At 45.0% G+C, this 16,798-nt stretch overlaps 1 protein-coding gene across 1 annotated transcript in view; it reads right to left on the reverse strand.

Annotated features, from left to right (window-relative positions):
• Positions 1-1,865: 1,865 nt before the first annotated feature.
• The window catches only part of LOC126108289 (basic proline-rich protein-like), a 54,913-nt gene continuing 39,980 nt past the window's right edge, over positions 1,866-16,798 (reverse strand). The window contains exons 2-3 of the mRNA XM_049913512.1: positions 12,582-12,671; positions 1,866-4,079 (exon numbers count right to left, since the gene is read on the reverse strand). Coding sequence (XP_049769469.1) covers positions 1,866-4,079; positions 12,582-12,671 — 2,304 coding nt within the window. The remainder of the gene's footprint in view (positions 4,080-12,581; positions 12,672-16,798) is intronic.

Consider the following 16,798-nt stretch of genomic DNA (forward strand, 5'->3'; position numbering starts at 1 on the left):
TTTAAAATGCAAAAATGTAAAAATTGAACATTTAATGATTTTGAAACTTTCCAGAGCCCCAAAATTCCTTTGTCTAGATTCATTGTGGCTGCAGGATCAAAATAGTTTCTCTTCTCTTGGAAATATCCAGAAGAACAGTCACCACATACATATTTGACCTGTGTCAAGATTAGACATGAATGTACATGATTTTGCAATGGCAGTGACTGTTTCCATTTACATTTAATGAAATATATAATTTTACTTTGTGCTAATTTTCGTGACCTTGTTTAATGCATAAATCTCTCTTCCTTGACTGTAGCATTCTTAAGCAGCCTGATTCTGATTCAAACGACACCCACAGCAGTCAAAACTGACATGCAGTTATCCATCAGGTAATAGCCATTTAAAATAGAGATTAAGCTCGTACATTATTTGAGCACTAGAAATACCATACTTTCATCGGGGTGTTTCAGCAGCACATTACATCTGTAGCTTTCTCTGTTTTTATTCAAGGTGTGATCTCCTGTTTTTGTGACTTTGCAGAATATTCGCACAGAGTGTAGCAAAGGCGTCAATTCTTTTGAATGAACAGCGACACAGTTCAGTAATGCATCAGCCTCTACTGGTGACACATTACAAGGATTTAAGTTAGATATATTGCTTCCTCTGTGTACTGGTATGGTTAACTCTTGAATTAACAGTGATAGAATGGATATAATGTGTGCATGCTGTGCAGGCAGCTGAAGATGCATCCGGCCATGCTCAGCAGCCTCCAGCCTGCTGCCTCTTGTCGCAAAATCTGGGTTAGCACATGGGACACCTCATGTGTTGCTTATTTTGCCCACTGGTTCTGCTGCCCAGGCACCTTACAGTGTACCCAATGTGACTGAGCTGCCCTCAACGAAGGTGAGTTGTAGTATCTGTTAGGACTATTTGAGGCAGAGAATGAATGTGGAAGCTGGCCTCAGCCAGGCATCCTGTGAGTTGACTGGTGGCTGCTCCATCATATAGCACACAGGCATATGGGGAAAGGGGTTTGCTAGTCAATTGGAAGCTCCAGTGTTACATTCATTATGGATCTCCATGCGGAAATGGTATCTAGGACTGGAAATAAATCCATTGTGCACTGAATATGTCTACTGGGAGCCCTCATCAGACATGTAGATCATGTTCTGCGTGTGGCTATAAAGCTTACAGGGTGTAGCAGTCTTCAAGTTCTGGCTGATGTTGGCACCAATGATGTCTGTTGTCTGGGTTCTGCAGCCATCCTCAGTTCATAAGAGCAGCTAGCACAAGTAGTGAAGGGATCTTGTGCCACACATGGGGTGCATGCAGATACTCAGGTAATGCAAAGAGACGGAAATCAAACTGCATACAAAGTAATGGCAATTTGGCTGCCAAAATTGTAATAGTACATTCTTTAAGTATTCATAGTTCCTGAATTTAATGACCTCCAGGAAAGTTGTCATGATCAAATTACTCTTGGAACTGAAAGCTGGCTGCAACTCAAAGAAGAAACCCTTAAAATATTTAGCAAGGCATGGAATGTATGCTAAAAAAGACAGATTAGACACCCACTGGAGGGGTACTGTCAGGAAAGCGTAGGGGGAGAGGAAGAGAAAGAATGAATATGAATGAACTTTGTGCAATAAATGAAAGCGGATGCTATTGGTGGTAATAGTATGATTCTCAGATAAAATAATATTTTTGTGTTGCAAACATGTCAGTATGCTTCAAATACTTTTTACCACTTATAACTACACAGTTATGGAAACATTCATTTAGATTCTATATGTTTTGCATGCTAGCTGCGACTGACATTTCCCCATTGCAAAAGAATGTATTTCTTTACCTTGCCTGTGGGAATAGTGGGTACTTTGCATCTATCCATTTGGTTCATTCAGTTCTAATGCGTGCGGGCGTGCGGGCGGAGAGCGGGCGTGCGGGGGGAGAGCGGGCGTGCGGGGGGAGAGCGGGCGTGCGGGGGGAGAGCGGGCGTGCGGGGGGAGAGCGGGCGTGCGGGGGGAGAGCGGGCGTGCGGGGGGAGAGCGGGCGTGCGGGGGGAGAGCGGGCGTGCGGGGGGAGAGCGGGCGTGCGGGGGGAGAGCGGGCGTGCGGGGGGAGAGCGGGCGTGCGGGGGGAGAGCGGGCGTGCGGGGGGAGAGCGGGCGTGCGGGGGGAGAGCGGGCGTGCGGGCGGGCGGGGGGAGAGCGGGCGTGCGGGCGGGCGGGGGGAGAGCGGGCGTGCGGGCGGGCGGGGGGAGAGCGGGCGTGCGGGCGGGCGGGGGGAGAGCGGGCGTGCGGGCGGGCGGGGGGAGAGCGGGCGTGCGGGCGGGCGGGGGGAGAGCGGGCGTGCGGGCGGGCGGGGGGAGAGCGGGCGTGCGGGCGGGCGGGGGGAGAGCGGGCGTGCGGGCGGGCGGGGGGAGAGCGGGCGTGCGGGCGGGCGGGGGGGAGAGCGGGCGTGCGGGCGGGCGGGGGGAGAGCGGGCGTGCGGGCGGGGCGGGGGGAGAGCGGGCGTGCGGGCGGGCGGGGGGAGAGCGGGCGTGCGGGCGGGCGGGGGGAGAGCGGGCGTGCGGGCGGGCGGGGGGAGAGCGGGCGTGCGGGCGGGCGGGGGGAGAGCGGGCGTGCGGGCGGGCGGGGGGAGAGCGGGCGTGCGGGCGGGCGGGGGGAGAGCGGGCGTGCGGGCGGGCGGGGGGAGAGCGGGCGTGCGGGCGGGCGGGGGGAGAGCGGGCGTGCGGGCGGGCGGGGGGAGAGCGGGCGTGCGGGCGGGCGGGGGGAGAGCGGGCGTGCGGGCGGGCGGGGGGAGAGCGGGCGTGCGGGCGGGCGGGGGGAGAGCGGGCGTGCGGGCGGGCGGGGGGAGAGCGGGCGTGCGGGCGGGCGGGGGGAGAGCGGGCGTGCGGGCGGGCGGGGGGAGAGCGGGCGTGCGGGCGGGCGGGGGGAGAGCGGGCGTGCGGGCGGGCGGGGGGAGAGCGGGCGTGCGGGCGGGCGGGGGGAGAGCGGGCGTGCGGGCGGGCGGGGGGAGAGCGGGCGTGCGGGCGGGCGGGGGGAGAGCGGGCGTGCGGGCGGGCGGGGGGAGAGCGGGCGTGCGGGCGGGCGGGGGGAGAGCGGGCGTGCGGGCGGGCGGGGGGAGAGCGGGCGTGCGGGCGGGCGGGGGGAGAGCGGGCGTGCGGGCGGGCGGGGGGAGAGCGGGCGTGCGGGCGGGCGGGGGGAGAGCGGGCGTGCGGGCGGGCGGGGGGAGAGCGGGCGTGCGGGCGGGCGGGGGGAGAGCGGGCGTGCGGGCGGGCGGGGGGAGAGCGGGCGTGCGGGCGGGCGGGGGGAGAGCGGGCGTGCGGGCGGGCGGGGGGAGAGCGGGCGTGCGGGCGGGCGGGGGGGAGAGCGGGCGTGCGGGCGGGCGGGGGGAGAGCGGGCGTGCGGGCGGGCGGGGGGAGAGCGGGCGTGCGGGCGGGCGGGGGGAGAGCGGGCGTGCGGGCGGGCGGGGGGAGAGCGGGCGTGCGGGCGGGCGGGGGGAGAGCGGGCGTGCGGGCGGGCGGGGGGAGAGCGGGCGTGCGGGCGGGCGGGGGGAGAGCGGGCGTGCGGGCGGGCGGGGGGAGAGCGGGCGTGCGGGCGGGCGGGGGGAGAGCGGGCGTGCGGGCGGGCGGGGGGAGAGCGGGCGTGCGGGCGGGCGGGGGGAGAGCGGGCGTGCGGGCGGGCGGGGGGAGAGCGGGCGTGCGGGCGGGCGGGGGGAGAGCGGGCGTGCGGGCGGGCGGGGGGAGAGCGGGCGTGCGGGCGGGCGGGGGGAGAGCGGGCGTGCGGGCGGGCGGGGGGAGAGCGGGCGTGCGGGCGGGCGGGGGGAGAGCGGGCGTGCGGGCGGGCGGGGGGAGAGCGGGCGTGCGGGCGGGCGGGGGGAGAGCGGGCGTGCGGGCGGGCGGGGGCAGAGCGGGCGTGCGGGCGGGCGGGGGCAGAGCGGGCGTGCGGGCGGGCGGGGGGAGAGCGGGCGTGCGGGCGGGCGGGGGGAGAGCGGGCGTGCGGGCGGGCGGGGGGAGAGCGGGCGTGCGGGCGGGGCGGGGGGAGAGCGGGCGTGCGGGCGGGCGGGGGGATAAATATACAAATAAAAATGTTGACTATGACTGTGCTACTGTTCCCCTGCACCCAAGTTGGAAAAAAAAAAAGTTTGCAGGCGATCATATGAATTTGGGAGATACCAACAACCTTTTTCTTGCACAATCATCTACAAAATTAATATTGAAGTCACCACATATAACTACTTTCTGGTATTTCCTGCAAAGTGATGAAGAACCCTCTCTAGCTTAAGCAAAAACGCTCTGAAGTCTGAGTTAGGGGACCTATGAACAACAACACTCTGAAGTTTAGTTTCACTAAATTCAACTAATGCTGCACCACTTTCAAATATCTGTTCAGTGCAGTGTCATGATTCATCTATGGACTCAAACGAAATACTGTTTCTTACGTACAGAGCCACTCCACCACCCCGCAAGGAACTCCTCGAGAAACAGCCAGCTAATCTGTAGCCTGGTAAAGGAAGCCTCTGAATTATCAAATTATTTAAGTGGTGTTCTGATGTAACAATAATTTCAGAGTTAACATCTATTAGCAGTTCACTAACTTTATCTCTAAGACCTCTTACATTTTGATGAAATATGCTAATTCCTTCTCTACTTGGAAAAATTTAATCCTCTGAAGGTGAGCCCTTAGTTAGAGGGACTTCCTTTAAGCAGGTATACCTATCAGCTGACTTCAATCTAAAAAAGGTGCAGCTCTAACACCAACTACTACAGGATTTTTTCCATGAGTGACACCACTACCATCATCCACTACACTGACCTATAAGCGTAGCCAGCCTCCCCTTCCCATACCTATTGAGGTGCAGGCCATGCCTAGTGAAACTCCATCTCTTGATAGACCCAACTGGCACCCCTGAGATGTGATTCATGCCCTCCGCCATCAGTGCCCTCCCCATCCCCACGTTAACGCGCCAAACAGCCGCATTAAGGTGAGGCCGATCATGACGCTGAAACAGTTGCACGAAATGCACATTAGTACCACCAGTTTGAGTAGCTATCTTAACCAAGTCACCACTGACGTCATATTCCCCGTCCCTATAGAGACTGTTCCCTGCTCCACCCACTATCACTATCTGATCCTCTGTAAAATTTTTACATAACATCCCTATGCTTTCAGTCACCTGAGCCAACCCTGCACTAGGCTTCACAATGCTGGTGACCTGGTAATCTGTGGTCTACGCACACTCCAAGTGGAGGGAGGGGAAGGAAATGCACGGGGCACAGATGAGCTACAGAGAGTGGCTAACATTGACCCCAAAGTTGAGCACTATCAGCTAGTTGTCAGCAGTATCTTACATAATCTGGTGAAACGGTTTCTGTGAGGTGTCACGTAACGTGTGAACACGTTTCATATGGTATGCAGATAAAATGTTGCACCATGTTCATGGCACCATCATTGGGTGCATGGTATGTTGGCGAATGACAATGGCATCTCATGTGCCCACTGGAGTCTGGCATGTACACACAATGATATGTTACTGCTGTTGTCTGCTACTGTTGGTAAGCACTTGTCTGTACTTTACAAATGATGCCTAGGGGAATGGCAACCTGGTGGACATGGCGGAATTGCCCAGGTGAGTGGCCAGATACAACATGAAACAAAATCTGAAAATAACCTTAAAATTTGCTTCACACACACAGAATCATTCTGCTTATTTGCATGAAGACAAGTTTCTTCATCCATAGCCAGCTGCCTTCCCGCAAGTGGATGGAGGTCAACATTCCCATATGTCAGCCACTGCTGGCAGCATGGCTTATTGTGTGATTACCTCACCCTGTTTATGTGTTGAGCCATGTCTGGTGGTGCTGCTTGTAGTCTGGGGAAACAGCAGACTCATCCCATGTTCGAACAGAGTTTATGTATAGCCCTTAGCTCAGCTTGTTGCATTGAAGGACGGGGTAGCGCTGTTTCACACCTGCACCAAGTGTTCATTATTTTTCTTCCTTCTGATGCATCACTTTCCATTGCATCTATTCTTCTTCATTACACATCTAATGTTCTTGAGATGGTCAGGGACCTTTTGTTGCTTTCTGCTTCCCAATTTTGTTCCTGTTTCAATCTTCTTTCACCTGCTTCCCCATTTTGTTCCTGTTTCAATCTTCTTTCATCAACATGCATTATCTTTAGTATTTTGGTCCACTCACTAAAGTCAAAATTATTTCACTGTTTTGGGAATCTAATCTCAAAATCTGTGTAACTTTATTATCATTCCTACATGAGTGCACCTTGCAACCATGTCTTCTGTTACCTTGTAACGAAACTGAGCTCCTCTACTGTTCAACCAACCCCATTAACCACCTCTAAACTTTGCTGGAAGTTTGACAATATGGATTGAGCCTTTTGGATAAAACTTGGCATTCTTGAGAGTCCTGATACCTTATGACTATAGTTCCACTGTGCCTGCTCCACAGCAGTCAAACTCTCTGTTCAACACATTCCTGTATGATTTCTTCAATCTTTCTTTTCTTTATGATTTCACACTTCATAGTTTCCACTTGGTTATAGACTACATCATTTTTCCTGTGTTTCCACTACAGTCTTCTTGATTTTGGCGAAATCACAATGCACTGCTGCTAACACATTTTATTTCTTACCTAAATATGTGCTCGCCTGGCTTTCTCTCATTGTATCTCCAACTGTTTCAATGTAGTTTTGTAGTGCTGCTCCAAATTCAGAAATTCTTACCTTGCTGTTTGTTCCACTGTTCGTTTTTGGTGCACATTGTTCTGGCTTATTGACAATTGACAATTTTCTTAATCTCTCCTGTGTGCTTTTCATAAATTCTCAAAGTTCTTCCTTCTCCTTTAGCCGTTGTACCTTTCAATCTTCCTCTTATCTGATGAGCCTGCCATTCTTCCTTCTCATTTAGCCACTGTACCTTGTGATCTTCAATCTTCTTACCTGATAAACCTGCAATTCTTCTTTCTCCTTGGATCTTCTATTCCCTGCCATAATGTTTTAATTTTATAGTTTCAGTTTAATACTAGACACTTTTAACTTTTCATGGACTTGGCACAAACCTGAGCAAGGTGTAGTACTGTATGTAATATCTTCCACTCCAATTTCACAGCTGCCCCACAAGCCCAAATCAAATTTGTTCCTTTGTTTCATTTTGCCACTATCCTGGTAATTTATTTTTCCCATTACAAGATTAACAATCATCACACAACTTCAGTGAATAATTAACATATATTTCCAACACCATTACTTCAAATCTTCACACAATACTTCAATCAAAAACAATATTACTCATAAAAATTCTACTGCAACAATGCTGGGTAAAATTACAACATTGCTTTTGTTATCTTGAACTGATGGGGAGTAGCTACTGTGTTCTGCAATCCTGAAAATGATTCCACGGTGTTCTTGTGACACCTGTAATTATTGAACAATTAAATATATTTCAGTTTATCGCCTCACAGTTCCTTTAAAGTTTCATTCTGCTCACGTGGTTTACTACACTGGCTCAATAATGTGTACTCTGCCAATCTATCAGAATATAATGATAAAATCTTCCCTGTCACTTAATTTTAATAAAGCAACTTCAGTTTAGCCTCTCCTGCATTTTTCCCCTCATCCAACATAATCCTGTCACTTTTGCCATTTATAAGGCATCTATGCTACTGAAATGTCTTGCATCACTTCACTCATTACCACTTCTAATATTCGAATCATACAACTTTTAGAAGACAACTGCATCATCAAAATATTTATTTCACTGAACACTTATTTCTGATAAGATTATTAAAAAATGAACACCTTGGCACACCATTTACTACTATTCCAAAGCTATTAATTCTTTTTGGTGGGACAAGAACATTTCTAACAGAAAGAAATGATTGCAGGGGCTAAAGATTAAACCAGTCCTATTGCTATCGACCAGAACTATGGGTTTTACATGTTGGGCTCAAAAGAAGATGAAGTCATGGTTGTATTATTTATAAAGAAGCACCAGTGCATCAAGACTGAAAAAAGCCAGTCATGTTGAAGTAAGTGCTGAAATGAGGACAAATGAAACAGCAATAGCATACAAAGAAAATCATTAAACTGATATGGACATTTGTTGAAAATATTAGATAATTGGTGGGCAAAGAATAGTTTTTGATTGGAAACTAGCTTGCTGACAGAAACACAGTAGACCACTTAAGTTTTGGAAAGACTGTATCAATGAAATAATAAGGCGGCATGGTGTATGCAAGGAAGATGCACTGGAGAGAGATGGTTGGCAGGAGATGCCAAGAATACAACAAAAATGGTGTCACTAATTAATCTTCCTATTAATTAACTGCATATAATAATTTGAATATACTAATACAAATAATGATAACAATGATAGTATCACCACCACCACCACCACCACCACCACCACCACCACCACCACCACCACCACCACCACAAAACGTTCTTCTTTCAGTAATGGGAACTGCCGAACTCTGATCTGCTAGAACATCATGACCACCTTCCTGAAAGCCGGTATGTCCAACTTTTGCACAGAATGGTGGGAACACATTGTGGTGTGGAAGCAATGTGGCCTCGGTAAGCCACTGGAGGGTAGTTGGTACCACATCTGCACCAACAGGTCACCAAATTCTCATAAATCATGAGGAAGTGGGTGGGGGCAATGAACTTTGATGCCATGTTCTATGACATCCCACATCGATTCAGCCCAGATCTGGTGTGTTGGGGAACCAGTACATCAATTTGAAATCACCACTGTGTGCCTCGAACCATTATTACACTCCTGACCTTGTAACACAGTGCATTATGTTGTTGAAAAATGCCACTGCCATCGGAAAATAGGATCATCATGAAGGAGGGTACATGGTCTGCAGCCAGTTTACAATACTCCTTGGCTGACATAGTGCCTTGCACATGCTCCACTTGACTTGTGAATGCCCGTGTCAATGTTCCTCAGAGCTGCCACCAACTTGTCTCCTCACTGCAGCACAGGAGTCAAGGAGCTGTTCCCCTGGAAGATAATGGATATGCACCCTCTCACTGATTTGATAATGAAGGAATCGGCATGCATCAGACCATGCAATGCTCTGGCACTGTGCCAACCTCCAGTACCAATAGTCACATGCCTATTTCAGTCATAGTTCTTGGCGTCATGGCATTAACACTGGTGCAAGCATGTGTCACTGATGATCAGATACATCATTGGGAGTATTTGATGCATTGTATTTCACCAGTCTGCCCAGCCATCAATGTCCAATGTCTGTCATGAGGAGTGACTGCCCAACCCCACAATGTCTAGATGTGGTTTCACCTTAGTTTCACCACAGCACTCCTCAAACACTCAACAAGCTGTACAGTTTCTCAAACATTTGTGCCAAGCCTCCAGGCAATCACAATCTGCCCTAGGTCAAACTCAGATTCATCGTAAACCTTTCCTATTATACACACAGATGACATGCTCACTGATACTAGATGCAACATGCATGTGTCTGACTAGCAATCATTCCTCATCAGGGGACGCTGCTATTGATTGGACAGGTTTACACTGACTCTAGGTCGGTGGTCACAATGTTCTGGCTGATCAGTGAATATGCATTCAGTATTATGGCTTCCAAAAGAATGCCGCCAAAGCAAAGGTAACCATGCCACAACTTTGGAGGGAATGGTCAAAGGTATCTATTTATTAAAAGGGTGTACTGGGAAGTAATGCCTCCAAAATTTCTATTCTGTTCTCAATATCAGTTGTTGTATTACTTGTCATGCATATTACTGTCAACTCTCCCACTTTGCTGACAAATTATGCAAGCCTCTGCTAGAGGTCTCCAAATTGCAGTGTGTGTGTGAATTAACCATGTCAGCACATGACAAAACCCTCAGTAAACATAGAGCACAAATTCAATAGTTCATCCACATATGGAGCACCCTGTTCTTCAACATGACATTACCAGATTATCGATCACCTTGCATACAGCCCCAGCCTGAGCCCAACCTATTTTCATCTGCTTCCAAATCTTAAAAAACACCTTCAAGGACTTCACTTTGACAGTGATGAATTGGTGAGAGAAGTGGTGGGCCTTCCAACAAAGTCACACATTCTACGGTGATGGTACCAACAAACTGGTATCTCATTGGCAGTAAGGTGTTCGTCACCATGGTGACGATGTTGAGAAATAAATATATTAACATTAAGTATATGGATGTAGAATGGTAATGAAGTCTGTTGTAATTAAAAAGCTTTAATAATATCCACATAAAAGTTTTGAGGCATTACTTTTTGGCATGTGCTCATTCCCAGAACATACACCATCTGAAAATTAAGTTTTAATTAGTTTCGCAAGAAGGTGGCTTTCAATTCATGTAATGTCTACAGGCATCTCTAAAGGTAATAGGAAAGTTCAGTCCATCAACTAACATGACATGATGCAATGTAAGAAGACGTCACAGGTGAAAGTTACATTCTAAACACCCCTATACATTTTTTGGTAAATATTAGGCTCTACTACTGGTCAACTTGTTACCCCCAAACTTAATTTAGCCTTCACATTTGTTGGCTTTGTCAGGTCACAGCCACACTTTCATCTTTCAATCTAACCCAGCCCTTGAGCTGCACGATAGCTCAGTCTGTCACCATAACCAAGGTGATTTTAACACCACAATTTTACCTTCATGTGGCCTTTCAATAGCTTTGAGATTCAGGCCAAGAATAATGAGTATTGAATTGATTTTTGTTCATTCTAGACCTTAAAATACTCTGTTAATTTGGAAACACTACACTTTTAAAATAAATTGTAATATACAATTTCTTTACACTCTGGCAAATTTTGACCTGCCAGTAGCACCTATCTGGACTTACCCTTGACATTATCAAAATGGTTGTCATCATCACCAGACTAGAAATCAAACAAGCCTAAAATAGATACTGCCACAGGAATTGTTGTATTTCTGATGACATGTAGTAATTCTGATTCAGGCTCTCACAAGTCATAAACTGACATGTTTCACATCAACCTACATGTCACCACAACTATGAATTCTTATTCTCATTTGTTGACGTTTCCCAAATCAAAAGCAAAATGTGCACCTTACAACCCAGTCTACACCTTGGTTTGTGCTAGGTATCACTCTAGCACAATGATTTTCATTTCACAAAAAGTTACATAACTGCAAAATAAATAACATGTTACGTGTTGTTGGACAAACCATCATTACTTCAAGGGTCAAAGCCAAAGCCTGTATATGTTGGTTCTAACCACCCTGTTACTGTGTTTAGTAAAATTTAGTGTACTTAATTACTTTCCTATAATTTCCCCACAGAGATGGTTTAGGATTAGTGTTGGGATATGGGTGGTCAAATTAATCACAAGCTTTTCACTCCATTTGTTCAAACTACAATAAAGCACTCTCATATATCCAAATGCAAATGCTGCTTCAGTGCTATCCAACACTTCTGCAATTGTGCCCAGTGCCCAAGATGGATAGCACTCATTTATATTCAAAAGAAAATGCTGCATTAATGCTACCAAAATACTTCTGCAGTTGCACGTAAGATGAATGTCAGAGCAAACAGATTTTTTCAGTGTAGATATTTCACAAGTAGTTTGTATGGTAGGGTCAGGAACCTCAAGGCTACTTGGCAGATTAAAAATACTCCTGGTGCCCAGTGAAACTGTTTGCCTACTGATAGCTGACAAACCTTCATATCAAATTTCAAGTGACATGTGTACATAACATTTACACCAGTAACTGTAACATCCTAGCAATTTCACAAACAATATGTGTAACAATGTGCAGTGAATGTAGGAATAGGTTATGAAGAAATATGTCACGTGTAACACCATGGCTTCATCAAAACTTTGCTGCAAAAATACAAGTCAATTCTGCAGCTGCTTAACAATTTATGTCTCTGTACGACATCTGACTGAAATTGAACTTTACTGCTGTCAGTCCTATTTAAACTTTGTTTGCATACACAACAACAAAACTTAGCATAAATATGAAACTGACTTCTCAGACTAGTGACTACATAAATGTCACTTCAAAATTATTTACTAAATATTTATTTTGAATCATCAACAAAGGATTTATATTTTTTATCTGATTCTATGGTCTGCTCCAATAATGCACAAACTGAACCAGCCCCATTTTTAAATTTAATGGCACTGCTAACATTCATTATAGTCCTAGTTCTTCTTAAGGTGCACATTAAGGTTGTCATTTACGAGAAGCATATCTGAGCAGAATATACCAAATTTATAGCAATGCTCTTACCAGTGTAATTGGGTGGTGCATTTAAAATTTTTCCCTGTTTATGGAACATTACATTTTAGCCATAGCCTCAGTTCCATGTGACATTTGATACAAGGCTCATTTCAATATGTGAAATATGTCACAGGCTATTTAACACTGAACATTTTTTTTTTTTTTTTTTTTTTTTTTTTTTTTTTTTTTTTTTTTTTTTTTTTTTTTAGTAGACTGTAGTACTCATGGTTCCATCAGTATGACATGAACTGTATGTATTCACACACGACATTGCACAAAGAAATTAATGAAACCTTCATAAGAAATACAAGTAAGCTACTTACCATGGAGCCTGACTCAGCTGGTACTTCATCTGTTTCCTCGTTTTTCATCCACACACGTGGCTTCTGGTCCATAGCTGCAGTTCTACACGCCTGAAAAACAAGCAATCAGATAAAGACAGTTTTACTCAATTTCCACTGTTACCATGAGGTACAACTCAAATGCAGCATTTTCATTCCGCTACTGGGTGCAGAAAATGGTTGATTACACAGGAAACACACTGAACAGCGGATGAGGAAAAGACTGTTCAGTGATTTTAACTCATTTACATTTCTTTGGTTACGAAGGGACACAACATTCAATCTTAAAATCACATTCAAAGAAAATGAAAGTGTATTGATTGTCGCTACTGCTCCTTTGTAACACTGGCTTATGGTATACTGTCCCACTGACAATTATGGAAGACTTTTTTATTTATTTTTTTTTTTACACTAACTTCAGTATTATGATCAATTAAAGCACCCCATACATTGCAGTGAAATTATTGAATAAAACCAAACATTTCATTCTACAAGTTGTTACTTAATTTCAGTCTGACACACAAGCAATGTCCGCCAACAACTGAATATGTATATTTAACATAGCTATTACTTTGAAACTTACTTCATCTACATTCATTCACAGTTGTACGATCAATTTAGAGTAAGCACTGATACTCCGGAATCTTTACTGATCATTGAAGAAAAACATATGCCTGTACTGCTATCTACACACTGCACTGTGGAACTTCTGATTCTTGATTACCATCAAGTTTTGATGTCACTTAGTTTTTTCTTAAAAATTTGATTTAGTGAAACCATTTCCTAATAAACCCAACAATGACGAATGTTCTGTCGATTTCTGATGATGTGCAATGTTTTTGTTAGTGAAATTACATTTCGGTTAATTAGTACCTCGTCCTGGCCAAATTTGTTGCCACTTCCTAAATAATGTTACGGTACTCTAACACAAAAATCATTAAAACTAACACACTACAAAAAACTGGTATTTACACGCGATTTACTAAACAATAGAAAAAAACTAAATAGTTAAATAATCAAAACACACTGAAAATTAACAGAAAATGCAACATAATATCTTCTAAATCATTTCCTTTCATGTGAACATAAACCATGAAATGTTGGAATTGCAGGATCCTGTAAAATTGCTTAACGGTAGCTCTACTATCTGGAGCAGCCATATCCCTGTATCAGGTAACAGCAAACTATCTTCGCAAACACTATTACGGCTAAGCAAGTTAACATAATCATACTAACATGGTGAACGTGTAAACTTCACTGTACGCATTTCTCATGTCACCTACTACACAAAACTTGTATTCACTTTCTATGGGGATCATTTCGTGGAGAAACGGCCCCAGTAACTTCTGACAACACGTCACAATCTCAAAGTTTCTTTTACGAAGGCAAACTAACGATTTTACCAGGCAGGTCAATGTCACAAATACAGAATAAAATCTCATTCGTGCGTGCCTATTAAAAATTAGAAAAAAAAATTGTGTCAGGATTAGTTATCACAGTATCATCACAAGATATTCGCGACTACACCATCAAAATCAACTGTTATCGTAACAGAAATGCGGTAAATTAGATCCCAAACAAATTTTCATCTTTAGTTTATTGATGTTTGTGACTTCTAAACGATTATTTATTACCTGAAGGTTGTAGCACACCAATTTCCTCAAAACCCAGCGATGGCGACAGATTATCATCACTCATCAGCAGAACCAAAGTTCTTACAGCAAGACAGAACACTGTGCCGTATAATGTGAGATAAACGTTAGGGAACACAGTCTAACATAACAATCGCGACACCCACTGCTGCATAAGTTGTTACCATTGCTTGCTTTCCAGATTGTGAATATATTATGTTTCCCATTCTCTCTCCAACAATTTTGCGTTCCGATTTTCGTCTTAGAAATCAGAATAGCGCAAAGCCTATTGCTGAGTTAGTACTACAGTTCAATGCAGCATCTACTACCTTTACCAAAAAGTAACAAACACAGATCTTCCTGCACGCTAAAAGTTTCTTTTTCAAAGCTAATACTCACAACGCCTTCGACTGGAACGTGCGTCTCGCAGGCCCCGAGGAATCGCTTCATAATGTCATCAGAAAAGCTGAAAGCGCGATAGTGCTATCTGGTGACTAGATTTATATGCGGTTCTGTTGACAGAAGTGAGAAGTGTTGGCCACAGCCTTAGACAGACTTGCCCCTAGCTGTCATTTTGAACGTGAAGTCAATACAGATTGCTTGAGTAAGCTTCAGTTATGAGAATTAAATGTAGAAACAAGGTTCGAATGCGAATAATCTCAATTATTGTGACATACTAATCCTCAGCTTAGTCAGAGTTGCAGATTAGGGTCTTGTGCAATTGACTGAAGCCAGTTGATTACAAATTATTAGCTGAACGGCAGAGTGATTTATAGCATAATATATATTACTCATTCAGAACAATGTCACTAAATGATTTTCAATGTATTAAGTGCAGCTTACTAATGTAACTACCACTCAGACGTTTGCAATACGAATTTTTCTTTGCACTCATACCAGCAGTAGCAAATGCGGAAAAACGGATCAAACGTCGTAAAAGATGAGTAGTGGAACGTCCCTTTCACTTTCCCAGTTTGTGTACAATATCTGTACGTAATATGCATCAAAACCTACGTCGGATGCTTGTTCATTTTCTAATATATGTTTTTGGGCATGATCTAGCAGTTTTATTTTTTTTATTATGAAAAATGCTTTACATACGGGCAAGTCATTTAAATATGGGGCAAACAAAATTTTAGGCAAAGCCACAAGTCTGTCTGTTACTACAACCTTTGTTTCTCCTTCGCTGAGTTCCACAACTGTCAACTAAATTATCGCTATTCGACCTAATGTAGATCTCAGACTATTCTACAAATAAACTTGTTACTCCAGCCAAGGTTTGTAGGGAAAATGAGGGGAGCCAAATCCAATGTAGTACGTTAGCTCATATATGTGCTCTTGCCCAATCTGTGTTACCTATGTACTTAAATTTTGATCGTTGTTGTTCTGTAAAAGAACAGCTGTATGTCAATCACATCTTCCTATATGTAGTTTCTCAAAAATCCACTTTTTTATGTGATCTTTTGATAAAGAGAGTTGAATGAGGGATTATTAATAGATCTAAGCAATACTGTGATCTCCAAATTGTAAGACTGTTATAGATGCAAGTCACTGATTGTCAGAGTGTATCAGGAACAGATAAACGTGCAACATAACATTTGAAATAAATCATGAAGCTTTAGGTTGTTTCAACTAATATATTTTTATGTACTAGGCAGTCACAATTTTCTTTCGTATTTTCATATATAGACATACTACACAAGCAACCAAATGGTGGATGGCGGAGGGTACCTTGTACCACTACAAATCATTTTGTTTCCTGTTACACTCACAAATACATTGAGGGAAGAAAGGCTATCTATATAGCCCCATATGGGCCCTGATTTCTCATACCTTCTAAATTTTCTCAATAGTGTTCCACAAAAATAATGTTGTCTTCCCTCCAGGGATTCCCATATGAGTTTGCCAGGCACCTTCATAATACTCACACCTTGCAGGAATTAATGGTAACCTGTCTAGCAACCCGCCTCTGAATCGCTTCAATATGTTGCTTTAATCTGACCTGGTGGGAATCTCAAACACTGGAGCAGTACTAATGAATGGGTCACACAAGTGTTCTACATGGGTGGTCTATGTGATCTTCCCATCATTACCAATCTTGCAAAGCGTATCCATATTCGCAGAGGAAGGAACTAATGGTTCTGAAACGTAGAAATAGTTTTTTTTATTCCAGTACTGTTTTTCTCTCACACTTCATATAAAGCGTTACATAATTTTACAAAGGGCAGTGTCAGCCTTACATATAACGGTCTAACATTAAAATTCTGCTTAAAATGAACCTTAGTGTTTGTGAAATGTGCAAAACGCTGTGTATGTGAAAAAATTCCAGTATTAGGTGGACCTACATTGGCAAATACGCCGAGTGATAAAACTCACAAACCACGAAAAAAATCAGCCACCATTACGAAAGAAAAAGAAACGGAAGGTACGGAAGAACCAAACAAATATAAGTGGACCAGCATAACGTACAAAAAAGAAAGAAGCATTATAATAAGACAGAAAGTGAATTCTTTATTATCGGTGACTCACTGTTGAAAAATATAGTCGTTCCAAACTCCGTAATCGACA

Source organism: Schistocerca cancellata, chromosome 11, assembly GCF_023864275.1.
Source record: "Schistocerca cancellata isolate TAMUIC-IGC-003103 chromosome 11, iqSchCanc2.1, whole genome shotgun sequence".
Taxonomy (NCBI): Eukaryota; Metazoa; Arthropoda; class Insecta; order Orthoptera; family Acrididae; genus Schistocerca; species Schistocerca cancellata.